This window comes from Heterodontus francisci, chromosome 2, assembly GCF_036365525.1.
Source record: "Heterodontus francisci isolate sHetFra1 chromosome 2, sHetFra1.hap1, whole genome shotgun sequence".
In the NCBI taxonomy this organism is placed as follows: Eukaryota; Metazoa; Chordata; class Chondrichthyes; order Heterodontiformes; family Heterodontidae; genus Heterodontus; species Heterodontus francisci.
In genome coordinates, this window is record NC_090372.1 from 176,660,737 (window position 1) to 176,688,037 (window position 27,301).

General features: G+C 45.0%; 1 protein-coding gene across 2 annotated transcripts in view; it reads right to left on the reverse strand.

Moving 5' to 3' along the window:
* odad2 (outer dynein arm docking complex subunit 2) overlaps positions 1-27,301 on the reverse strand; it is a 569,164-nt gene that overhangs the window by 58,111 nt on the left and 483,752 nt on the right. For both annotated transcript variants that reach the window (XM_068014153.1, XM_068014146.1), the window contains exons 18-19: positions 23,212-23,400; positions 20,661-20,882 (exon numbers count right to left, since the gene is read on the reverse strand). In XM_068014153.1, coding sequence (XP_067870254.1) covers positions 20,661-20,882; positions 23,212-23,400 — 411 coding nt within the window. The remainder of the gene's footprint in view (positions 1-20,660; positions 20,883-23,211; positions 23,401-27,301) is intronic.

Below are 27,301 nucleotides of genomic sequence, written 5' to 3' on the forward strand. Positions count from 1 at the left end.
TCCCAGTCACAGTTCGAGGAGTTTTGTAATGCACAACCATTGGCAACAATGAGGTGAGGTGAATTCGAGTGCAACTTAATGATATTCTACTTAAACTGCAATACCCCAAATTAAATATTCCTTTCATTGTAGCAAAGTGCTGTCAATAAGCTTTTTATTCTGCTTTTATTTTCCACGATTTATCTCATAATTTCTGTTTATCTTCCTTTGTTCCGTCTAATCCCACCCTTTCCACCACTACCCCACTTTATCAAAAGACATTTCTTAGCGATTGAACCTTTAAATAATCACATAAATGGTTTGGTACCATCTTGGGATTATTAAAAATAGGTTTTCCTAAACTACAACACAGTTACAATGCTATTTTTGACAGGAAGTAGAAAAGTAGTTGACCTACCTGAAGAGAAGTACAAGTGTAGGCAATGTTAGCTTAGGATGATAGATCATTGTAGGGGTCATGAAAATAGGAATGAATAACTTAATTATGATGTAGGATACTAAGCTGGAAATGATTTCTCAATTTTGCATAGGGGAAGACTGATTCAAAAAGCATTGTGACATCCATGATAGTACTAAACATACCCAGTTTGATTGTTGCATGAACTCAATGCTCTAGTATGTGTACTTTTTCACAGCATTTAAGGAGAAATTCAGCAATCTGTATTCCAACTAGGGGCTGAATTTTCTTCTCCCGCCGCAGGGAGAGGCGGAGGGCAAAAAAATGGTGGCCCGCATATGCAGGATGCGTGCCGCCATATGGTTGCGATCTACCTCGCAGCGGCCCAAGATAGTGCCCCCCCCCCCCCCGCGATCACGTGGAGGGGCGGGCTCTGCGATGCCGGCAATGGCTTCAGCTGCCTGTGCGCAGGCGCTGGCGCTCAATTTAAAGGGCAGCAAGCCCTGTTGGTACATTTAAATTTTTACAGCCCTGAGCAGATGTCCTGAATCCTGGCACCGGGCATGCAACACAGCCTTCTGGACTCTCACTCTTTGGTGCCGAGAACAGTGTCAATCCCCCTCACTATACTGCACCCAACTACCACTACTTTTTCCTTTTTGCTTACTCCACTTGAACAGCTTCCTGTAGTATGGTGCCATGGCTAGTCTGCTCATCCACCCTGCCGACCTCTCTTTCATCCACACAGGTTGCAAGCACCTCAAACCTGTTTGACAATTGCAAAGGCGGAGGCTCCTCCACAGCAAAATACTCACCAGCCAATCAACTTATGGCTTCCCTGTGATGTCACACCTCGAGTTCCCGCGTGGTTCTTAAACTGTCTCTCTCTCCCTCCCCCGATGCTCTGCTGGTGCTGGAGATCTCATGTTGTTTTTAAACTGTCTCCCTCTCTCTCTCCTGATGTGCTCTGCCGGTCCCGGAGTTCCCATCTGTTTTTAAATCGTTTCCCTCTCTCTCTCCCGATGTGTTCTGCCAGTCCTGGAGTTCCTGTGCAGTATTTAAACTCTCTCTCTCTCTTCCCCCACCCCCAATGTGCACTGTTGGTCCCGGATTCTAGCACTGTTTTATAAACTGTCTCTCTCAGCCGACGTGCTCGCTGGTCCCGGAGTTCCCGCACTGTTTTTAAACGGTCTCCCTCTCTCTCCCCCAATGTGCACTGCTGGTTCTGGAGTTCCCACGCTGTTTGTAAACTCTCTCCCTCTCCCGATGTGCTCTGCTGGTCCTGGATTGCCGCATGGTTTTCAAACAGTCTCTCTCTCTCTCCCGACGGGCCCATAACAGGAGGGAGGCGGCCAGGACTGGAGGAGAGGTCTTTGACATTTGTCCTCTAAGCCATGCCGAGGAAGCAGCTTTAGAACTGGTGGGGAGCCAGGGCAGACGTGTAATATCTGATGGGGAGACTGGAGTCCCCTGTGCAAGAGAGTGATTACTGCTGTTCATCATAATATTCATGAATGATGAAGAACCACATCAGGCGAGTTTGGCATAACGGGCTATGTACAGCCTAACACACACATGTTTCTGTTCTCTCATGCAGGTTGGCATTCGCAGGTTACTGCAGTCACAGAGGGACAGCCATCAACCTCTGAGGCAGAGGATCACTCAGAAGATGCACCGTCCCATGACTCTCCTGTACCCTCCATCAGTGCAGATACTTTCACCTCGGTGGGTAATCGATCGACATTAGAATCAGGGTCACTTGCTAGTGAGAGCACTGCACACGTGCCAAAGCAGCTGGCTGAGGCTGAGACAACCGAGGCCTCTGACAGTTGGAGGACTGTGGGTGGCCAGGCCCATGCTGAGTCCCAGGCTGATGACAAGTCTTTGGTGTCGACAGCACATGGCATGCTGGAGTTGCAGAGACCATGTGCAGCCATTAGCAGACGATGGAGAAATCCATCCAAGCCATGACTACTGCCATGTCCAGGCATACGAGCGTATGGCTTCCTCCATCGAAAGGTTGGCGACCCTCAGGGAGAATCAGATTCCACAGATGTGCGAGGACCTGCAACACCATCGCCTTGGCCATAAGCTCAACTTAGCAGCGGCAAGGCAAGAGAAAGACCAGGAGCCTGGAGACCTCTCCCACTCCTTGTCAGTGTCTGGTGAGTAGGGAAGTTCCATTAAGACTTAAAAGGGAGGAAGAGAGGCTGTCCTCCACATCTGGGGGCTCCCCTCAGGGCGCTCTGAGTGTGTACAATGGCTCCTCAGCCCTTCCGCCAGTGAGCCAGAGTGCAGGGGTCATACCACATAGAAGCAATGGAAAACATATTAAGAAAAATGCCTAGCCATACTTGGGGATTTAGGGGTGCTGCAAATATGTTCTTTGGAATTTAATTAAACGTTCTTTTGTGCCAATCATTCGCCATCATGTGTGAAACCCATGTTCCATCATGCCTTAAATTGTGAGTTTGACTTCCACCCTACTCCTTCGCACAGTGCCAATTGACCACAGTCCTCAATCATGGAAAGGTGACTGCAGATCACAGTAACATATGTTCTCTCATGGGCACCAGCGCACATTGCAGCTGGTCGGTATTCAGGGAACACAGATGAAAAGGAGGCAGAAGACTACATGCATAGATGATTATGATTACAGGCCGGTGAATCTAATATCAGTGGTAGGGAAAATATTGGAAAAAATTCTGAGGGACAGGATTAATCTCCACTTGGAGGCAGGGATTAATCAGGGATCGTCAGCATGGCTTTGTCAGGGGGAGAGTGTGTTTAACAAAATTGAATGAATTTTTCAAGGAGGTGACTAGATGTGTAGATGAGGGTAAAGCAGTTAATGTAGTCTTTTGATAAGGTCCCGCATGGGAGATTGGTTAAGAAGGTAAGAGCCCATGGGATCCAGGGCAACTTGGATCCAAAATTGGCTTAGTGGCAGGAAGCAGAGGGTAATGGTCGAGGGTTGTTTTTGCGAGTGGAAGCCTGTGACCAGTGGTGTACTGCAGGGATCAGTACTGGGACCCTTGCTGTTTGTAGTGTACATTAATGATTTAGACGTGAATATAGGAGGTATGATCAGTAAGTTCGCAGATGACACGAAAATCGGTGGTGTCGTAAATAGTGAGGAGGAAAGCCTTAGATTACAGGACAATATAGATAGGCTGGTAAGATGGGCGGAGCTGTGGCAAATTTAATTTAATCCTGAGAAGTGTAAGGTGATGTATTTTGGGAGGACTAACAAGGCAAGGGAATATACAATGGATGGTAGGACCCTAGGAAGTACAGAGGGTCAGAGGGACCTTGGTATACTTGTCCATAGATCACTGAAGACAGCAGCACATGTAGATGAGGTGGTTAGGAAAGCATATGGGATACTTGCCTTTATTAGCTGAGGCATAGAATATAAGAGCAGGGAGGTTATGATGGAGCTGTATACAACGTTAGTTAGGCCAAGCTGGAGTACTGTGTACAGTTCTGGGCACCACACTATAGGAAGGAAGTGATTGCACTGGAGAGGATGCAGAGGAGATTCACCAGGATGTTGCCTGGGCTGGAGCATTTCAGCTATGAAAAGAGACTGAAAAGGCTGGGGTTGTTTTCTTTAGAGTGGAGAAGGCTGAGGGGAGATATGATTGAAGTACACAAAATTATGAGGGGCATTGATAGGTTAGATAGGAAGAAACGTTTTCCCTTAGCGGAGGGGTCAATAACCAGGGGGCATAGATTTAAGGTAAGGTGCAAGAGGTTTAGAGGGGATTTGAGGAAATCTTTTTCACCCCAAGGGTGGTTGGAATCTGGAATGAACTGCCTGAAGTGGGAGAGGCAGAAACCCTCACAACATTTAAGAAGTATTTACATGAGCACTTGAAACGCCATAGCATACAAGGCGACGGGCCAAGTGCTGGAAAATGGAATTAGAATAGTTAGGTGCTTGATGGCCGGCACAGACACGATGGGCCGAAGGGCCTGTTTCTGTGCTGTATAATTCTGACTCTGAGTCCTTTGCTGGATTCTCAGTGAGTGGACATCAGAGTGGCTGAAAGCACGTCATTATGAGCTTCTCTTGCCTCCTTTGCGTGACGCTTAACATGTCTGATGTTACGGACAAGCGGGACCTCCCGATGTTGTGGATGGCTTTCATTTTTCACCTCTCAACTGACCGTAGACAGTGTTTTGGAAAAAAGAATTCCCGTCCCTGAGTGTTTCAGAGAGCAAATAAACAGAGAAACAACAGGTTTTCTCATAGGATTAAGCGATAAATTATTTATTAAACAAAACCTGAAAATATTCATAATCTCACCCACTCACACATACACACGAGAAGTGATAGAGAATACAGGACAGCATGCATTTAAGTCTGATTGTTGTAAAAGAGTTCACTTTGAAAACTTCTTGGTTTTTAAACAGCAGTGCAGGCCTGATGTTCATTTTCTTGGTTCACTGAAGTATTGCAGACTCCTCTGGTTAAGATGCAGTCGAAGTCAGTGGTGAGAAATCCTGTTACAATTTCTCAGGTGGGGAGTTTGCAAGGTCACCGCGCAGTCTCGGCCTCTGTGGCTTAAAGATGTTACAGGCAGGGTCTGCTTAGCTGGAATGGATCTTCCTCGCTGGCTGGCTCTCTGATTCTGTCTTTCAGAGAACTCATTTTTAAGAAAAAAACCTTTATCAGCTGGGTTTTGGTCAGGTGACCATAGATGCTCTCCCTTAGTGTGTTCATACAATGTTTTTGAATGTGGCTTATCTTGATAAAATGGGGTTATGTCCCACCTATTATATTGGCTTTGAATCTAGAGTCTCCCTGTCTGTGCAAGCCTATGTGAATCCAATTCTTGAAGAAAGGAGCCATTTAGCATTGAATGGGCTGTTTAGCATTTTAATGTGCCTTCCCCAGGCCGAGTCCAGTCATGCTGATGGGTTTAGTCTCCAACAGTCACTGTATTTTTGCAATAGAGAGGTCACCTGACCTCTTACTCCATCTTGTCTGCAACAAAAGTGTGACCATTTTTTGGACTTTAGTTCATCAGTTCATTTTTGCAGTTCATAATTGCTCCAGTTCACTTTAGTTCATAACTGTTCCTTGCTTGAGCATGACACTGGCCTCCATCATTTTGTTTTCATCATCTATTGCTGCTTGCCTGTCTCTCCTCTGCATCCTCTTTGTCGGAGAATGATTGTCACTCATGCATATCCTCCTCATGTAAGGCCTCCCCCCCTCTGTAATGTTAGATTGTGCAGATCACAGTAGACCACCATGACACGCAAAACCCTTGATGGGGCATACTGCAGGGCTCCACCAGATCGATCGAGGCAGCGGAACCTCATCTTCAGCAGTCTATTGACCTGCTCGATGGCTACTCCGGTAGAGCCATGGCAAGTGTTGTACCTCTCCACTGCTGCATTACGAGGGTTCCTCATAGGCATCAGAAGCCATGTCTTCAATGGGTAGCCCTTGTGCCCCGAGAATCTATCCCTGAAGGTGACTGGGAGTTTGAAAGCTCATGCACCTGGGACTGTCAAAGTACATAGACATTGTGGCTGCATCAGGACAAACACCTGCAGGAAATGCTTTAAGTGGTCGCAAACCTGTTGAACTATGATAAAATGGAAGCCTTTCCTGTTCATGAAGGCGGCTGGCTGGTCTGTGGTAGCCTTGATGGCCATGTGTGCAATCTATTACACCTTGCACCTGTGGGAATCTGGCTGTGGACTGAAACTGAAGGTCCTCTCGGCCTGACTGTCAGGGTTGGTCCAATAGCACACATAGTCGCCGGGCCTCTTGAACAGGGCTTTGGTCACTTCCTTAATGCAGCAGTGAGGTGTGGCCTGAGAGACCTCACATATGGCTCTGGTGGACTCCTGGAAAGATCCAGATGCTTAGAAGTTTAGTGCCATGGTAATCTTCAGGGCCACTGGCATAGGGTTAGTCCCAAATCCCAGAGATTGCAAGTCGCCCTCCCGAAAGCCGCTTAAGTTGATGACAGCCTCCCTGGAGACCCACAGTCTTCGCTGACAGTGTCGCTCTGACATTTGGAGGCAGCTGATGTGAGTCCTGTAAACTCTGGCATACGTTGGTCCTTCTTAGTCTGGCTTGCTACTGTTGTTCTCATCGTGAAGCTTCAGAGTTAGGCGGAGGAGTTTGCCCACTTCCTGGAATGCAGCCACGATGCCTATATACTCCCTCCATTGGAGGCGCATCAACACGCCAAGGGGATCAAAAAACAAAGCATGTATGAGACCTATGGCAAGTGACTTGGGGCCTTTGGATCACTTCAGATGCAGAGATGACCCTGTCTTGGCAACTATGCTCATCACTATTTGCTTGCCAGAATGCCTGATGTACCTCAGAACTCAAACTTACTGCTGGGCCATCATCTTTTTAAGCAGTGTGAGCCACCACACACAGTAACACAGCAATTATGAAACCTGATAATGCCCACCCACACCCAACCTAAACCCTCATAAGGCCTCCGATACACACAACCCCCTTGCTGAACCCCATATACACACAACCCCCTTGCAGAGCCCCCGATACACACAACCCCCTTGCAGAGCCCACATCAGCAGAGCAACAATGGCCTCAGAAACCCCACTTCCCCTATGCTGCAATTGTCAGTTTACCTCCCTGTCGCAGCACTGAGGCCTCTCACTTCGGTGCCACCAGCCTTTAATGGTCGTTAAGCTGAAGGTACATGAATGCCGCCAGCCATTCACAAAATCACTGTCCACTCATTAAATCACAAATAAATTCATGCTAAACAGCTTTTCAGCAATTTAAAATAGTTCCCGTCGCGTCGGGGCATCAAATCCACCATGGTACTTCCCCGCCTCTGCCAAAATCAGAACCTATGTATTGATGCTGGATTTCCGGACAGATGGCTCCACTGCAATTCTCCGTCCCACGTGTCACCATACCCACCTTAAACGGCCAGCACAAATTCAGCCTGTTGTGTGAGCCATTTCCATAAAGAACTTTATTGGTGCCAGAAAATGCCAACAAAAAATTCTTCATAACAATGAAACCTTAACCTATTTGAGCAGGCTAGGCCTCAAGATCCTCGATACATTCATTTTATATGGACAAGGTGGGAAATATGGATCTTTGCCAAAGTCCAGAAATTCAGTGCAAGACTTCATTCCTGTAATTATTACAATTAAACGAGACTTGTGCATGTCGGCAGCACACCCTCCTGCTCTCCCCTAAAACATGGAAATGCATTTAAATTGAACAGATTTAGGACAGCACAGCATCATAGAATGGTTACAGCACAGAATGCTATCGTGTTCATGCCAGCTCTCTACAAGAGCAACTCTGCTAGTCCCAATCAGTCATAGCGTCATAATGGCACAGAAGGAGGCCATTCGGCTCTCTATAGAGCAATCCAATCAGTCCCAGGACAGACAGATCTCTCAAATCCTTACATACAAGAAGAAGTGGACAGCGCCCTGTTGGCTATTAAGCTAGGCAAAACAGCAGGAGTCGATGGGATTTACCCAGAATTCCTAAAGAGCATCAGGTCACAGGGAAGGAAGTGGCTAGCAAAGCTGTTTACCAACATCCATATCATATGCATCATTCCAAACACCTGGCGTCAATCTACGATAGTGACCATTGCCAAGCCAGGGAACCACTTGACAACCCATGCATCTACCGCCCCATCACCCTGCTCCCAATAACATATAATGTCCTGGAATGCCACCTGCTAAACAGACTAAGTCTTGTTCTGGAAGCAGCGATGCCCCCCAACAGGCATGTTTTCGCACAGGCTACAACTACTCTGAGCAGATCCTGACACTGACTTCACATATTGAGGCAGTTTTCAGAAAGGTTTGAAGACAGGATCCACTTTTATTGACTTATCCTCTGTCTATGACACAGTGTGGTGTACAGGCATGCTGCTAAAACTCTCCAAAATCATCTACTGTGTGAAAACCCTACAAGTAATCAACTCCATCATCAGCAATCAACAGTTTCGTGTGCATCTTAGAGGTCAAATCAGCTGCCTGTGCACAATCAACAACGGGCTCCCACAGGGATCATTTCTCGTACTGGCCCTTTTCAATACATATACCAGTGACCACCCTCCTACTAAGTCACAGGTTTTCATATATGCTGGTGACTTGGCCCTGGCTTTCCAGGCTAAAGAACTTCAGGACATTGAGAAAACACTCACTGAAGATCTATGTTCTCTGGAAGCCTACTTCAGGGGTGGAGACTCTGACTAAATGCTGCCAAGACTATTGTTTCAGCCTTTCACCTGAACAACTCAAAGGTCAGGGAAGAACTTCATGTCCAGTTCTGTGGCTGACCACTCACCCACGACCCAATGCCAAGATACCTTGGCATCACTCTTGACCATACATTGACCTATTGGCGACACCTCCAGAACACTGGAATTAAGGGCAAGATGTGAGTGAATCTCATAAGGATACTGATGGGTACCACTTAGGGCAACAGAGCCAATACAGTACACACTGCTTCACTTGCCCTGTTCTATCCAAGAGCAGAGTGCTGCTGCTCAACCTGGCTCAGGAGCCGCTTCACAAACATGGTAGATATCCACCTCCAGGAAATTATGCGGATTATTTCTGGAACATAGCTCGAGTTGCTTCCTGTGCTATCACACAGTGAACCTTCAGATGTCTGCAGTGAAAACACTCTCCTCAAAGAACACCACCAGCTGACAGCTAACGAAGCACTCCCATTGATACAGGACCTCAAAGAAATACCACGCACTTGCCTGAAATCTCATAGCCCCTACTGGAACACACCCAACACCCTACAAACTGACGACAGCCCCACCTCGATGGCGGACCTTTTGTTTGACTGCTAACATCACCAACCACAACCTGGTAACTAATCTGAGTGGCGAAGTCCCAGGTTTCAACCTCCCACGGAAAATCTGGACAACCCTCAACTGCTTGAGAATAGGCCAGGGACGATGTGGCCACTTGCTTCACAAGTGGGACATGAGGTCCAGCTCAAATTGTGACTGTGACCACAGCCCACATATTGAACTCTTGCCCTGAGAGATCCATTCCTGGTCGTACCACAACCATTCACATTGCATCCAGCTAAAGCCATTGAATGGATTGTTCACCTTGACATCCAACTAGAACTGCTTCCCCAGCCATACAAATATATATATATGAAATATATATCAGTCCTATTCACCAGCTATATTCCCATAGTCCTGTAAGTTTATTTCCCTCAAATGCCCATCCAATTTCCTTTTGAAATCATTCATCATCTCCGCTTTCACCACCCTCGTAGGCAGCGAGTTCCAGGTCATTATCACTCGTTGTGTAAAACATTTCTTCCTCACATTCTCCCTGCATTTCCTGCCCAAAACCTTAAATCTGTGCCTCTAGTCCTTGTACCAGCAACTAATGGGAATAGCCTTTCTTTGCCTACCCTATCCAAACCTGTCAGAATCTTGTACATCTCTATCAAATCTCCCTTCAATCTCCTTTGCTCCAAGGAGATTAGCCCCAGCTTCGATAACATAACCTTGCAGCTAAAATCCCTCATTTTATTTTATTCATTCATGGGAATGTGGGAGTCGCTACTGGCCAGCATTTATTGCACATCCCTAATTGCCCTTGAGAAGGTGGTGGTGAGCTGCCTTCTTGAACCACTGCAGTCCATGTGGAGTAGGTACACCCACAGTGCTGTTAGGAAGGGAGTTGCAGGATTTTGACCCAGCGACATTGAAGGAACGGCGATATAGTTACAAGTCAGGATGGTGTGTGGCTTGGAGGGGAACTTGCAAGTGGTGGTGTTCCCATACATCTGCTGCTCTTGTCCTTCTAGGTGGTAGAGGTCGTGGGTTTGGAAGGTGCTGTCTAAGGAGCCTTGGTGCATTGCTGCCATGCATCTTGTAGATGGTACACACTGCTGCCACTGTGCATCGGTGCTGGAGGGAGTGAATGTTTGTGTATGGGGTGCAAATCAAACGGGCTGCTTTGTTCTGGATGGTGTCGAGCTTCTTGAGTGTTGTTGGAGCTGCACCCATCCAGGAAAGTGGAGAGTATTCTATCACACTCCTGACTTGTGCCTCGTAGATGGTGGCCAGGCTTTGGGGAGTCAGGAGGAGTGTTGTTCACTGCAGGATTCCTAGCATCTGACCTGCTCTTGTGGCCATGGTATTTATATTACTACTCCAGTTCAGTTTCTGGTCAATGGTAACCCCCAATATGTTGATAGTGGGTTATTCAGCGATCGTAATGCCATTGAACATCAAGGGGAGATGGTTAGATTCTCTCTTGTTGGAGATGGTCATTGCCTGGCAGTTGTGTGGTGCAAATGTTACTTGCCATTTATCAGCCTAAGATTGGACATTGTCCAGGTCTGCTGCATTTCTACATGGACTGCTTCAATAAAGGAGGAGTCGCGAATGGGGCTGAACATTGTGCAATCATCAGCGAACATCCCCACTTCTGAACTTATGATTGAAGGAAGGTCATTGATGAAGCAGCTGCAGATGGTTGGGCCGAGGACACTAACCTGAGGAACTCCTGCATCCCTGGAACCAATCTGGTAAATCTCCTCTGCACCCTCTTAAGGACCTTCACATCCTTCCTAAAGTGTGATGACCAGAACTGGACACAATATTCTAGTTGTGGTCCAAACAGAGTTTTATAAAGGTTCAGCATAATCTCCCTGCTTTTATATTCAATACCTCTGAAGCCCAAGATCCCACATGTTTTGCTAACTACTCTCTCAATATGTCCTGCCATTGTTAAAGATCTGTGCACATGAACCCCTTGGTCCCTCTATGCCTGTACACTCTTTAGAACTGTACCTTTAGTCAACATTGCCTCTGCCTAAACCTTTTGCCAAAATGCATCACCTCACATTTCTCTGTATTAAATTCCATCTGTCACTTGTCTGTTCATTCTGCTAGCCAATCTATGTCCTGTTGTAGGCGGTTTGTATTATCTTCACTGCCACACTTCCAAGTTTGGTATCATCAGTAAATTTTTAAATTTTACTCTATATTCCAATATCCAAATCATGTATGTATATCAAAACAAGCAGCTGTCCAGCACTGAACCTTGGGGAACACACTGTCTACCATCCTCCTGTCTGAAAAACAACCATTTACGATGACTCGCTGTTTTTGATCCTTAAGCCAATTTTTTTATCCAAGCTAATGTTGACCCTCCTATTCCATGAGCCTTAATTTTGTTAACCAGCCTTATATTTGGTACTTTATCAAAGGCTTTCTTAAAATCCATATGGACAACTTCAACTGCTAGCTTCATCAACCTGCTCTGTTACTTTATCAAAAAAATCAAGTAGATTAGTCAAGCACGATCTGCCTTTCACAAAAAAACCCCAGAAAATGTTGGAAATACTCAGCAGGTCTGGCAGCATCTGTGGAGACAGAAACAGAGGCAACATTTTAGGTCTGTGACCAAACTCTGCTTCTCTCTCCACTGATGCCGCCAGACCTGCTGACTACTTCCAGCATTTTCTGTTTTTATTTCAGATTTCCAACATCTGCAGTATTTTGCTTTTATTCTGCCTTTAGCAAATATGTGCTGGCTCTCCCTAATTAACTCAAACCTCTCCAAGTGCCTGTCAATTATTTCCCTGATAGTCATTTCTAAAACCTTACCCATCACAGATTTAAACTGCAGTTATTAGGAACGTCCTTACACCCTTTCTTAAATAAGGGTGTCACATTTGCCACTCTCCAATCCTCTGGCATCTCCTCTTTTTCTAGGGAAGAGTGGAAGATTATGGCAAGCCCTTCTGCTATCTCCACTCCCTTTAGCAACCTGGGATACAAGCCATCTGGACCAGGTGACTTATCTACTGTAAGTATAGTGAATCCTTGCAGTATATTCTTCTGATCAATTTTCACCTCATCCATTTCCAGTACCATCTCTGCTTCTACCGATATTTTGTTTGCATCCTCTTTCTTAGTAAAATACCAACACAAAGTACTCATTAAGTATTCTACCCTTGCCCTGTGCCACTAAGCATATATCAACCTCTTTGTCCCTAACAGGCCCGACCCCACCTCTTATTAACTACTATTTACATGCCGGTAGATTTTGGGTTCCCTTTTATGTTAACTGTCATTCTATTCTCATATTCTTTCTTTGCCAGTCATATTTTCCTCTTCACTTCCACTCTCAACTTATTGTATTTGGCCTGGTTCTAGCTTGATGAATTCACTTGTCATGCATCATACATCAACTTGTCTTGCTTCATCATATTCTCTATCTCCCTCGTCATCCAAGGCACTCTGGCTTTGGTTATCGTACCTATTTCCCTTGCTGGAATGTATCTAGCCTGTACCTGAAACATCGTCTCCTTAAAGATCACCCATTACTCCGTTATGGTTTTCCTGCCAATCTTCGGTTCCATTTTACCCTGGCTGGATCCCCTCTCAACTCATTGAAGTTAGCCCTTTTCCAAATTAGAAGTTCTACTTTAGATTGTTTCTTGCTCTTCTCCATTGCTAATCTAAACCTTATGGTACAATGATCACTCTTATCCAAGTGTTCTCCCACAGAAACTTGATCCACTTGTCTGCCGCATTCCCTAGCACCAGATCTGACAATGCCTCCTTCCTAGTCAAACAGAGAATATACTGGAAGTTCTCCTGAACGCATTTCAGAAATTCCTCCCCCTCCTTTCCCTTTACTCTAACATTATCCCAATCGATATTTGGGTAAAGTCCCCCTGTATTACCACTTTATAGTTCCTGCACATTTCTGCCAGTTCCCTGCAGATTTGCTCCTCTATCTCTCTCTCACTATTTGCAGGCCTACAGAATAACCCCAGTAGCATGATGATCCCCTTTTTGTTTTTCAACTCTAACCAAATGGATTCTGTCTTGGCCCACTCAAGGACATCCTCTCTTTCCAATGCTACAATGTCTTCCCTAATCATTACTGCCACTCCACCTCCCTAGTTTCCTTCCCTATTTTTTCTGAACACTGTATCCTTGAATATTAAGTGTCCAGTCCTCACCCTTTTTCAGCCACATTTCTGTTATTGCCACGAAATCATATTCACACACGGATGCTTGCAGCTCACCAATCTTATTCAACACACTTGGTGCATTTACATACATTCTAAACCTGTCTTCATATTCCTCATAGTTCTTCTTAGTCTGCTCCGATCTAATATACTACTACTGCCTTCTCTAGTACTATCCAACACTCTCACTCCTTTATGCACCTTATTCCTTTTTTCCTCTTCTATATGCTGGTTCCCATCCGCCTGCCAATTTAGTTTAAACCCTCCCCAACCACACTAGTGAACCTCCCCATGAGGACATTGGTCCCAGTCCTGTTGAGATGCAACTCGTCCCTTTTGAATAGGTACCTTCTGTCTCAGAACTGGTCCCAATGACTCAAGAATCTGAAGCCCTCACTTCTGCACTGTGCCTCAAGCCATGCACTGATCCTTCCTATTTCTACTCTCGTTAGCACGTGGCACTGGGAGTAAACCGGAGACTACAACCTTCCATGTCCTACTTTTTAAACTTTCTCCCTAGTTCCTGAAAAATCTGACCACAAGACCGCAATACCTTCTCTCTCTATGTCGTTGGTACTGATGTGTACCACAAATTCTGGTTCACTCCCTTCCCCCTGCAGAGTATTATGCATCTTCTCTGTGATGTCCTTTACCCTGGCACCAGGGAGGCAACAAATAATGTGAGACTCACGATGATGGTTACAGAAATGCCTGTCTGTCCCCCTAACTATGGAATCTCCTATAACAACTGCAATGCTACTCTTTGCTGTTCCCTCTTGTGCAATCCCTTGTCCATTGATGCCATGGTCTGGACTGCACTCCTTCAAGTTGTTGTCACTCCCAGCAGTCTCCAATGCTGAATATTGGTTTGAGAGTGGCACACACCTCGAAGACCCCTGCACTTCCTGTCTCTTTCTACTTTTCCAGATGGCCACCCATCTGGTATTCTGATCTCTCACTGCCTTTGGGGTGACCACCTTCTGTAACGTACGATCCAGGAAGCTCTCCTGCTCCCTGATACTCTGCAGGGACTCCAGCTGCCTCTCAAGCTCAGAAATCCAGCTCAAGCAGATGGAGACACTTCCTACAGATGTGGTCCCCAAGACACATGAAGTGTTCTGAGGTTCCCACATGTTGTAGGAATTGCAAGCAACAGGTCTCAGCTGCCCATTCATGATCTAAGAAAAATACCTCTCTTCCCTCTTTTATAATCTAATTAGTACCTTGTAAAAATTATAAATTTTAACTAAATTGCCTCTAGATCTGCTGTGTGCTAATACTCTTACTTATTCAGTTACTGTTATACTTACACCGATTGGAATTCTAGTAATTAATCTAAGCTGTAAATTTAGTACAGTACTTTATAGTTTCCCAGTGCTAGTTTAAATGGCTACCCTAGATTAGAGAGAGAAAAAAATCCTTAAAAACTCACCAACCAATCACCTACCTATTATCCTCTAAAGTCACTCCTTGCCTGTGAGAGCAGCAGGGAGAAGAAAATCCCAAACAGTGTGGGTGCGAGAACACAGCCATGTTTCACACCATTCGGGATAGGAAAGGGGTCTGATGAGGTGCCGCTATGCTGAATTGTGCCTTTCATATGGTCATGGAATGAGGTGATGAAACTAAGTAGCTTTAGCGGACATCCAATCTTTTCTAGTAGTCTGAAGAGACCACGTCTGCTGACGAGGTCAAAAGCAATGTAGAGGGGCATCTGTTGTTCGCGGAGTTTCAATGAAGTCACCTCTTACTCTTCTAAACTCCAGTGGATACAAGCCTAGTCTGTCTAGCCTTTCCTCATACGACAATCCATCCATCCCAGGTATTAGTCTCGTAAACCGTCTCTGAACTGCTTCCAACACATTTACGTCCATCCTTAAATAAGGAAACCAATATTGTACACAGTACTCCAGATGTGGTCTCACCAATGCCCTGTATAACTGTAACATAACCGCCCTACTTTAGTATTCAATTCCCCTCGTACAAAATGATAACATTCTATTAGCTTTCCTAATTACGTGCTGGACCTGCATACCAACCTTTTGCGATTCATGCACAAGGACATCCAGATCCCTCTGCATCTCAGAGTTCTGCAACATCTCACCATTTAGATACTGTGCTTCTTTTTTATTCTTCCTGACAAAATGGACAATTTCACATTTTCCCACATTATAGTCCATTTGCCAGATCTTTGCCCACTCACTTAACCTATCTATATCCATTTGTAGCATCCTATATCCTCTTCACAACTTACTTTCCTACCTATCTTTGTTTCATCAGCAAATTTAGCAACCATGCCTTCGGTTCCTTCATCCAAGTCATTCATATAAATTTTAAAAGTTGTGGCCACAGCACTAATCCCTGTGGCACACCACTCGTTACATCTTGCCAACCAGAAAATGACCCATTTATGCCTACTGTTTCCTTTCCTGCTTTCTGTCCAGTACCTCCTCTTTATCAATTGTTATCTCATATAGTATCTTCTTCTTTGGTAAAGGCAGATGCTACTCAGCTACGCTGAGTAGGGCGGCACAGTGGCGCAGTGGTTAGCACCGCAGCCTCACAGCTCCAGTGACCCGGGTTCAATTCTGGGTACTGCCTGTGTGGAGTTTGCAAGTTCTCCCTGTGTCTGCGTGGGTTTCCTCTGGGTGCTCCGGTTTCCTCCCACATGCCAAAGACTTGCAGGTTGATAGGTAAATTGGCCATTATAAATTGCCCCTAGTATAGGTAGGTGGTAGGGAAATATAGGGACAGGTGGGGATGTGGTAGGAATATGGAATTAGTGTAGGATTAGTATAAATGGGTGGTTGATGATCGGCACAGACTCGGTGGGCCGAAGGGCCTGTTTCAGTGCTGTATCTCTAAACTAAACTAAACTACGCCCTCTCCCTCTATGCATATGTTCCCTTTTTGGTCCCTAATCAGTCGCATCCTCCTCCTACTATCCTTTTATTATTTATATGCCTATAGAAGACATTTGGATTGCCTTTTATGTCAGTTCACTAATGTCCTTTAGGGAAGGAAATCTGCTGTCCTTACCTGGTCTGGCTTACATGTAACTCCAGACCCACAGCAATGTAGTTGACTCTTAAAATACCCTCTGAAATGGCCTAGCAAGCCACTCAATTGTATCTAACCGCTACGAAGTCAATAGGGAATGAAACCGGATGGACTGCCCGGCAACGACCTAGGCAGTGGAAATGACAATGGCAAACTCAGCCCTGTCGACACTGCAAAATCCTCCTTACTAACATCTGGGGGCTTGTGCCAAAGTTGGGAGAGCTGTTCCACAGACTAGTCAAGCAACAGCCTGACATAGTCATTCTCACCGAATCATACCTTGCAGACAATGTCCCAGACACTGCCATCACCATCCCTAGATATGTGCTGTTCCACCGGCAGGACAGACCCAGCAGAGGTGGTGACACTGTGGTATCCAGTCGGGAGGGAGTTGCCCTGGGAGTCCTAAACATCGACTCCAGACCCCATGAAGTCTGATTGCATAAGGTCAAACAAGGACAAGGAAACCTCCTGCTGATTACCACCTACTGCCCCCCCCCCCCCCCCCCCCCGTCAGCTGATGAATTAGCAGTCCTCCATGTTGAACAGCACTTGGAGGAAGTACCAAGTGTGGCAAGGGCACAGAACATATGCTGGGTGGAGGACTTCAATGTCCATCGCCAACAGTGGCTCGGTAGCACCACTACTGACTGAGCTGGCCGAGTCCTAAAGGACACAGCTGCTAGACTGGATCTGCGGCATGTGGTGAGAGAACAAACAGGAGGGAAAAATATATCTGACATCGTCCTCACCAGTCTGCCTGTTGCAGATGCATCTGTCCATGACAGTATTGGTAGGAATGACCACTGCACAGTCCTTGTGGAGGATTGAGGGTACCCTCCATCGTGTTGTGTGGCACTACCACCGTGCTAAATGGGATAGATTTAGAACAGATCAGCAATGCAAAACTGGGCATCCATGAGGCATTGTGGGCCATCAGCAGCAGCAGAATTGTACTCAACCACAATCTGTTACCTCATGGCCCAGCATATCCCCCACTCTACCATTACCATCAAGCCGGGGGACCAACCCTGGTTCAATGAAGAGTGCAGGAGGGCATGCCAGGAGCAGCACCAGGCATACCTCAAAATGAGATGTCAACCTGGTGAAGCTACAACCCAGGACTACTTGCATGCCAAACAGCATAAGCAGCATGCAATTGAGCCAAGTGATCCCTTAACCAACGGATCAGATCTGAGCTCTGCAGTCCTGCCACATCCAGTCGTGAATGGTGGTGGAGAATTAAACAACTAACTGGAGGAGGTGGCTCCACAAATATCCCCATCCTCAATGATGGGGGAGCCCAGCACATCAGTGCAAAAGATAAGGCTGAAGCATTTGCAACAATCTTCAGCCAGTAGTGCCGAGTTGATGATCCTTCTTGGCCTCCTCCTGAAGTCCCCAGCATAGAAACATAGAAAAAACATAAAAACATAGGAACAGGAGTAGGCCATTCGGCCCTTTGAGCCTGATCCGCCATTCAACACGATCATGGCTGATCATCCAACCTCAGTAACATGTTCCCGTTTTCTCCCCATATCCCTTGATCCCATTAGCCCCAAGAACTATATTTAACTCTTTCTTGAATATATTTAATGATTTGGCCTCAACTGCTTTCTGTGGTAGAGAATTCCACAGGTTTACCACTCTCTGGGTGAAGAAATCTCTCCTCATCTCAGTCCTAAATGGCTTACCCCTTATCCTTAGACTGTGACCCCTGGTCCTGGACTCCCCCACCATCGGGAACATCCTTCCTACATTTAGTCTGTCCAGTTCTGTTAGAATTTTGTAGGTTTCTATGAGATTCCCTCTCATTCTTCTAAACTCTAGCGAATACAAGCCTAATCGACCCAATCTCTCTTGATACGTCAGTCCTGCCGTCCCATGAATCAGTCTGGTGAACCTTTGCTGCACTCCCTCCAAAGCAAGAACATCCTTCCTCAGATAAGGAGACCAAAACTGCACACAATACTCCAGGTGTGGTCTCACCAAGGCCAATTCACTCCATGTGATATCAAGAAACAACTGAAGGCACTGGATACTGCAAAGTCTATGGGCCCTGACAACATTCCGGCAATAGTACTGAAGATCTGTGCTCCAGAACTTGCCGCACCCGTAGCCAAGCTGTTCCAGTACAGCTACAACACTGACATCTACCCAGCAATGTGGAAAATTGCCCAGGTATGTCCTGTACACAAAAAGCAGGACAAGTCCAACCCAGCCTATTACCACCCCATCAGCCTACTCTCAATCATCAGTAAAGTGATGGAAGGTATCATCAACAGTGCCATCATGCGGCACTTGCTTAGCAATAACCAGTTCAGTGACGCTCAGTTTGGGTTCCGCCAGGGCCACTCAGCTCCTGGTTCAAACATGGATAAAAGAGCTGAACTCAAGAAGTGAGGTGAGAGTGACTGGCCATGACATCAAGGCAGCATTTGACCGAGTATGGCATCAAGGAGCCCTAGCCAAACTGAGGTCAATGGGAATCGGGGGGAAAACCCTCTGCTGGTTGGAGTCATCCTAGTGCAAAGGAAGATGGTTGTGGTTGTTTGAGGTCAGTCATCTGAGCTCCAGGACATCACTACAGGAGTTCCTCAGGGTAGTGTCCTAGGCCCAACCATCTTCAGCTGCTTCATCAATGACCTTCCTTCAATCATAAGGTCAGAAGTAGGGAGTATGGCATCAAGCAGCCCTAGCAAAACTGGAATCAACGGGAATCAGGGGGAAAACTCTCCGCTGGTTGGAGACGTACCTAGCTCAAAGGACGATGGTTGTGGTTGTTGGAAGTCAATCATCTCAGCTCCAGATGTATGGGAACACCATCACCTGCAAGTTCTCCTCCAAGCCACACACCACCCTAACTTGGAACTATATCGCCACTCCTTCACTGTCGCTGGGTCAAAATCCTGGAACTCCCTTCCTAACAGCACTGTGGGTGTACCTACCCCACATGGACTGCAGATTTTCAAGAAGGCAGTTCACCACCACCTTCTAAAGGGCAATTAGGGATGGGCAATAAATGCTGGCCTAGCCAGTGACGCCACATCCGATGAACAAATAAAAAAGTTGCCAGTCTCTTCTCATACTACCTCTTTGCCCCTCCTATTTTCTTTTTCACCTCTCCTCTGAACTTTCTATATTCAGCCTATTTCTCATTTGTATTATCATCCTGACATTTGGCATACATCTTTTTCTGCTTCATCTTACTCTCTATCTCTCTCATCATCCAGGGAGTTCTGGCTTTGGTTGACCTACCTTTCCCCCTCGTGGAAATGTACCTCAACTGTACCTGAACCATCTCCTCTTTAAAAGGTAGCCCATTGTTCCTTTAGCATTTTGCCTGGCAGTCTTTGATTCCAATTTACAGTTCTCATCCCACTGAAATTGGCCCTCTTCCAGGCAGGAGAAACTTTATTTTTACACAAAGGGTTGTGAGACTTGTGATTGAAGTAGAGAACATGCCTAGAATTTCCTTGGAGCCATTTGCCCTCTGTTGCCATCACTTTCCCAGATCTGTGGTGGAAATGCAATGTACATGTGTAAAGAGGGTTCCTGCTGCATTTTCAGAAGTTACAGTGGCAGAATAGAAGCAGTTCTAAGGGAATTCCAGAAACATATATTCATTTAAGAATAGGTTACATGTAGAACAAAATGGGAAAAAAGGGGTATGGATGAAAGTGTACACTTTGGCTTAGGATTACTGCTCATATGGAGGATAAACCCCAACACAGACTGGTTGGGTCAAGTGGCCTGCTTCCATATTGTAATTTTATGTCAATCTCCACATCTCAGAAATTCAGCACAACATAAGGCCTCAACACCAGGAAGTGTGCTGGATAAGCTTCAGAAAATCAGAACTAGATCATCTATGTTTTTACAATATCGATCTATCTATCTATAATATGTTCCCTTGTTGATAGATTAAAACTTTTTCCATATTCAGTTATTAATAATTTTCATATACCAATAACTATGAACTATGAAAAATGCAAAATGAACCAATAAAAACACAGTCAAGTACATCACAAAAATTCACTTGTAACTTCTGGGAATTGTAAAAACTTTTTCCATATTCAGTTATTAATAATTTTCATATACCAATAACTGAAAAATGCAAAATGAACCAATAAAAACACAGTCAAGTACATCACAAAAATTCACTTGTAACTTCTGGGAATTGTAAAAACTTACCTTAACCACACCATTTTCGTGCAGGGTAATACAGTTTTTGGGATCAAATGAAAGCTGGTACAGGGCTTGTGCTGTAGCACGATGGACTAGGGGATTTTTTGATTTCAGGTAATGGACCAGTGGAGCCACAGCCCCAGTTTCTCCAAAGGCAACCCTGTTGTTACCCCACTTACAACAGCAAGCAATAGCATCTGCTAAATGCTGGCGAAGTGTATCACCTCTCTGTAAGAAGAGAAAAAAAATCATGTCATATTTATCACTAAGAATATTAAATGTTAAGCCTATATTAAATAATTATAACTGATATTATTTCCATTTTCAAAATGCCATTTCATGGTCTTTAAGCATTGATTATTTTTTTTTGAATCGATGTAAGTCATTTACATATAGACTGAACCAAGCAGTTCACAAGTTGGCAAGTTTCAAGCAGTCTTCTTACCTTTGCTTTTCCTCTATTATTGCATCTAGGTTTTTGTTTTGTACAAGATAACCCTTCCTGTCTGAGGGGGAAAATTAGGACTTTGTCGCAGATCTCACCAAAATTGATGCATGCTTGAGGAACCCAAGTTCTTTCCATTCTTCAAGTCTTTAGGTCGTAAATTTTGAATGTTAAGGGGGCCCCAGTCTGAATTTAACGGGAACCTCATCAATAACGTGTTCTGGCGTTGAAAATATTAGTGTCCAGGAAAGCGGCAGGTTGGAGCCTGGAGCTAGATTTTTATAATTTTAACCTTGACTACGCACAGTTCTTGCTGGGTGAGTGGAGTTAAAATCCTAGCCATTATCTTTCTATTAATATGGAGACTGACAGTTGTAAAAACTAAGTCCTCTTACTTTCAGAAACTTTCTGTTTGTTACGTAATCTGAAAATTCAGGCTAAGCTGGTTAAAATCAAATCCAGGGAAAAAAAGCTTCTTCCTGTTGTCGTGGCCAGTAGGGGAAAAAAGGCTACATAGTTTGCAGAGGTCAGGACCAGGGGCATAGGAAACATAGGGACATAGGAACAGGAGTAGGTCATTTAGCCCCTCGAGCCTGTTCTGCCATTCAATGAGGTCATGGCTGATCTTCGACCTAACTCTATATACTTGCCTTTGCCCCTTATCCCTCAATACCCCCGGCTAACAAAAATCCATCAAACTCAGTTTTAAAAGTAATAATTGCCGTTTGTGGAAGAGTTCCATATTTTTACCACCCTTTATGTGAAACAGTGTTTCCTAATTCCACTCCTGTGAGGTCTGGCTCTAATTTTTAAGACTACTCCCCATCGTCCTGGACTCCACAACCAGCAGAAGTATTTTCTTTCAATTTTACCTACCCATTGCTTAATATCTTGAAAACTTCAGCTGTCACCCCTTAACCTTCTAAATTCCAGGGAACACAACCCTAGTTTGTTTAATCTCTCTTCGTACCTTGGACTCTAGTTATCATTCCAGTAAATCTATGCTGCATTCATTCCAAGGCCAATATATCCTTCCTAAAGTATGGTGCCCAGAACTACTTGTAGTACTCCAGGTGTGGTGTAACCAGGGCTTTGTATAGCTGTAGCATAACTTCTAGCCCCTTGTATTCTATAAAGGCCAGCATTCCATTAGCCTTTTTGATTATTTTCTATACCCGTTCATGACATTTTAATGATCTGTGTACCTGGATCACCAAGACTCTTTGGACCCCCCCAATGTTTCTAGCTTTTCACATTTAGAAAGTACCCTGTTCTATCCTTTTAGGTCCCAAGTGGACGACTTCACATTTGCCTACAGTTTTGCTCATTTACTTATCCTATCAATATTTCTTTGTAATTGTACACTTCCATTTACTGCTGACAATACTATTTTTTAGATTTAGATTTAGAGATACAGCACTGAAACAGGCCCTTCGGCCCACCGAGTCTGTGCCGACCATTAACCACCCATTTATACTAATCCTACACTAATCCCATATTCCTACCACATTCTCACCTGTCACTATATTCCCCTACCTATACTAGTGGCAATTTATAATGGCCAATTCAACTATCAACCTGCAAGTCTTTTGGCTGTGGGAGGAAACTGGAGCACCCGGAGGAAACCCACGCAGACACAGGGAGAACTTGCAAACTCCACACAGGCAGTATCCAGAATTGAACCCAGGTCGCTGGAGCTGTGAGACTGCGGTGCTAACCACTGCGCCACTGTACTTGATAGGGTAGATGTAGTGAAGGATGGGGAGACCAGAAATAGGGGCCATAAATATATGCTAATCACTAATAAATCCAATAGGGAATTCAGGCGAAACCACCTTTCTCAGTGAGTAGTTAGAATGTGGAACTCGCTACCACAAGAAATAACAAATGTGACTAGGATAGACGTATTTAAGGGGAAGCTAGATAAACATGGGAGGTAGAAAACAATATAAGGATATGTTGATGAGGTTAGCTGAAGAAGAGTGGGAGGAGGCCTTTGTGGAGTATAAACATCAGTATAGATCTGTTGGGATGAATGGCCTGTTTCTGTGCTGTAAATAGAATGTGATACTGTGTACCTCTTTTAATCAATGTTACACCAAGGTTACTTACTGTGTATGTTAAACTTGACAACATCGGAACAACTCCATGATCCGTTATAACTGCTAAGTTTTCTTCATCCATGGCTATTTTGGCTAAAGCTGCACAAACACTGGCCAGAACTTCTATGTCATCAGATTTGAGCAAATTAACAATTAATTCCAGACCACCAACAAAGGAGCGAACCATTTCCCCAGCTTCCTAAGAAAGCAAGCAACATAAAGTGTTAAATGCATGCTGAGAGATAGAATAACAAAACATGGATCAGTCTGACTAACCCAATCCATCAGATAACATATTGGCCTAGAAATTTAGATGCAAACATTTTTGTGCAAAACCTAAAATCTTACCTTGTTGGTTGTGACCTAACAGGTAGTCCCTTTAAGTAGACCTGGATTTCCTGAGTACAGCCAGTGTGGTTACCTCAGAGCATACCAACCTCGCAGTGGGAGCTGAAAACAGGGGTAAGACTCCTTAATTGCATATGCAAAGTGCCTAGCACCTGTTTCAGGCACGGGCACTGCATGCCAACCTTTCGGGATTTACCAATATCGTGGAGTCGCACTTCTGACTTTTAATGAGCAGGTGTTTCGTGTCTGATATATTAGAGGTTTAGGACACCATTTAATCTCTAGGCCATTGTTGTGGACCTCTCCTAATTTACTTCCCTTTCTGGGAGACTGGTCATAAAAGTAGCACCATAGTTTATACTTGCAAGAGAAACAGCGTAATTCTTTCCTGATTCTGGAGGAGGAAAAAAATTAGCCCATTACTTAATCCTGACGTTACACTTTACAGTTAGGATTTCGAAAATCAGATGAGGAATAAAGTCATAATGTGCTGTGGAGTATTTAATTATGTTTTCACGTTATTCAATAATTTCAGTCACACTAGTGACGTATAAAATATTTTAATTCATTTGTAATCAAATCAATGACTAAACATATTTTGCAATGCAGGAAAAGATCATTTTGTAACTAAAAAGAGAGGAATTCTGGAGAGAAATGACTATTGATGTCCCTCATCTGTGCCTTTGTTACCTCTAGACTTGACTATTCCAAGGCACTCCTGGCTGGCCTCTCATGTTCCATGCTTCATAAACTTGATGTCATCCAAAACTTTGCTGCCTGTGTCCTGACTCACACCAAGTCCTTTTCAGCCAATAGCCCTGTGCTTGCTGACCTACACTGGCTTCTGGTTAAGCAATACCTTGATTTTAAAATTCTCATCCTTATTTTCAAATTCCTCCATGGTCTCACCCCCTCTATCTCTGTAATCACCAACCTGACAACTCTGAGGTACTCGTGGTCCTTCAATTCTGATCTCTTGAGCATCCCTGATTTTAATAACTCCACAATTGGTGTCCATGCCTTTAACTGCCTAGGCCTTAGCTCTGGAATTCCCTCCCTAAACATCTCTGCCTCTCTACCTTTCCTCCTTTAAGACATTCCTTAAAACCTGCCTTTTTAATCAATCATCAGCTCTAATATCTTCTTACGTGGTTTGGTGTCAGATTTTGTTGAATAATGCTCCTGTGATGCACCTTGGGACACTTTACTACATTTAAAGACTCTATATAACACAAATTGTTTTTGTTGTTGTTGATGTTTCAGACTTGTACCTTTTTCAGAATAGTCATCTCCACTGATGCTGGCTGACCTGCTGTGTGCTTCTAGATTTTTGGCTTTTGTTTCAGATTTCCAACATTTGCAGTATTTTGTTTTTTGCCTTTAAAGTTCACCTTGTACCAATTTGTACATAGGAACAGCACAAGCAGATTGTGTGGTAGGAACTGGGTGCAAAAATCAATGCCTGCACCTGAAGGGCACATGTGATATTGAACCCCAGGCTGAAATTAAATGACACTGGTGAGCTGTGGGCACCTACTGGGCATTCCCAGGTATCTCGCCTGTGAAAATGCTTCACATATTGGGCTGCTGCACCACCAGCAGCGGCCATCAGGTAAGTCCTTCAGGAGGAGAGTGACTGGGAGGCATAGGCCTTTGAGGAGGGAGGTGACTGGGAGTTAGGGGCCAATCAGGAAGGGTTGATCAGGAGAGGAGGGTGACCAGAAGTGGTAAGGGAATGGGGTGGGGGGGGGGAGGGGGAAACGTGAGGGGATGCGTGTCCAGGAGAAGAGGGAGCAAGGGAGGTAGATGACTGGGGAAAAGTACCAGTCAGGAGGGGACTGGGGGACCAAAGAAAGGGGTTTATAGGGAGGAGGATACTAGGAGTGGAAGGCAACTGGGAGGGTGGTGAAGGCGATGATTAGTTGGGGGTTGAAGGCGTGATGGCAGTGGGGGAGCAATTCACACATTCATTATTTCTTTACTGCATCTTTCCATTGCTTGACTGTAATCTGTTATATTATCCAACAATCATTCCATTGTTATTTCCTCTCTTCACACCCCTTTTTTTGGTTCTATTAATTTGCTCAAAACAAATAGCAAGATATGGTGGAGCCACGAATCACGTGTGCCAAGTATTATGCTTAGATATATGAACCACTTTCTTTCTGGCAGTCATTTGTTGTAATATATTAAATGTGAGCCATAACTCAGCAACTTTTGTTTTTGTTTGATAAAACACAGTACATATTTGCTGTGAAGCTAGAATGCTTCAAATGTCATTAGATACTGCAACTTGAGTTCCAATCATAAGTGGCCCACTGGCACCCACAGAAGTTTGCCTCAAAATATTGCTTCAAACTCCCAACTATTTAAACATAGCCATCATATAAAGCACTATTATTTGATGTAGATTACATTCTTCCTCTGATTACTATTGTAATCTTTAAGTGAAGGTGTCATTCTTTTGGGCCTCCTTATCTCGAGAGACAATGGATACGCGCCTGGAGGTGGTCAGTGGTTTGTGAAGCAGCGCCTGGAGTGGCTATAAAGGCCAATTCTGGAGTGACAGGCTCTTCCACAGGTGCTGCAGAGAAATTTGTTTGTTGGGGCTGTTGCACAGTTGGCTCTCCCCTTGCGCCTCTGTCCTTTTTCCTGCCAACTACTAAGTCTCTTCGACTCGCCACAATTTAGCCCTGTCTTTATGGCTGCCCGCCAGCTCTGGCGAATGCTGGCAACTGACTCCCACGACTTGTGATCAACGTCACACGATTTCATGTCGCGTTTGCAGACGTCTTTATAACGGAGACATGGACGGCCGGTGGGTCTGATACCAGTGGCGAGCTCGCTGTACAATGTGTCTTTGGGGATCCTGCCATCTTCCATGCGGCTCACATGGCCAAGCCATCTCAAGCGCCGCTGACTCAGTAGTGTGTATAAGCTGGGGATGTTGGCCGCTTCAAGGACTTCTGTGTTGGAGATATAGTCCTGCCACCTGATGCCAAGTATTCTCCGAAGGCAGCGAAGATGGAATGAATTGAGACGTCGCTCTTGGCTGGCATACGTTGTCCAGGCCTCGCTGCCGTAGAGCAAGGTACTGAGGACACAGGCCTGATACACTCGGACTTTTGTGTTCCGTGTCAGTGCGCCATTTTCCCACACTCTCTTGGCCAGTCTGAACATAGCAGTGGAAGCCTTACCCATGCGCTTGTTGATTTCTGCATCTAGAGACAGGTTACTGGTGATAGTTGAGCCAAGGTAGGTGAACTCTTGAACCACTTCCAGAGCGTGGTCGCCAATATTGATGGATGGAGCAATTCTGACATCCTGCCCCATGATGTTCGTTTTCTTGAGGCTGATGGTTAGGCCAAATTCATTGCAGGCAGACGCAAACCTGTCGATGAGACTCTGCAGGCATTCTTCAGTGTGAGATGTTAAAGCAGCATCGTCAGCAAAGAGGAGTTCTCTGATGAGGACTTTCCGTACTTTGGACTTCGCTCTTAGACGGGCAAGGTTGAACAACCTGCCCCCTGATCTTGTGTGGAGGAAAATTCCTTCTTCAGAGGATTTGAACGCATGTGAAAGCAGCAGGGAGAAGAAAATCCCAAAAAGTGTGGGTGCGAGAACACAGCCCTGTTTCACACCACTCAGGATAGGAAAGGGCTCTGATGAGGAGCCACCATGTTGAATTGTGCCTTTCATATTGTCATGGAATGAGGTGATGATACTTAGTAGCTTTGGTGGACATCCGATCT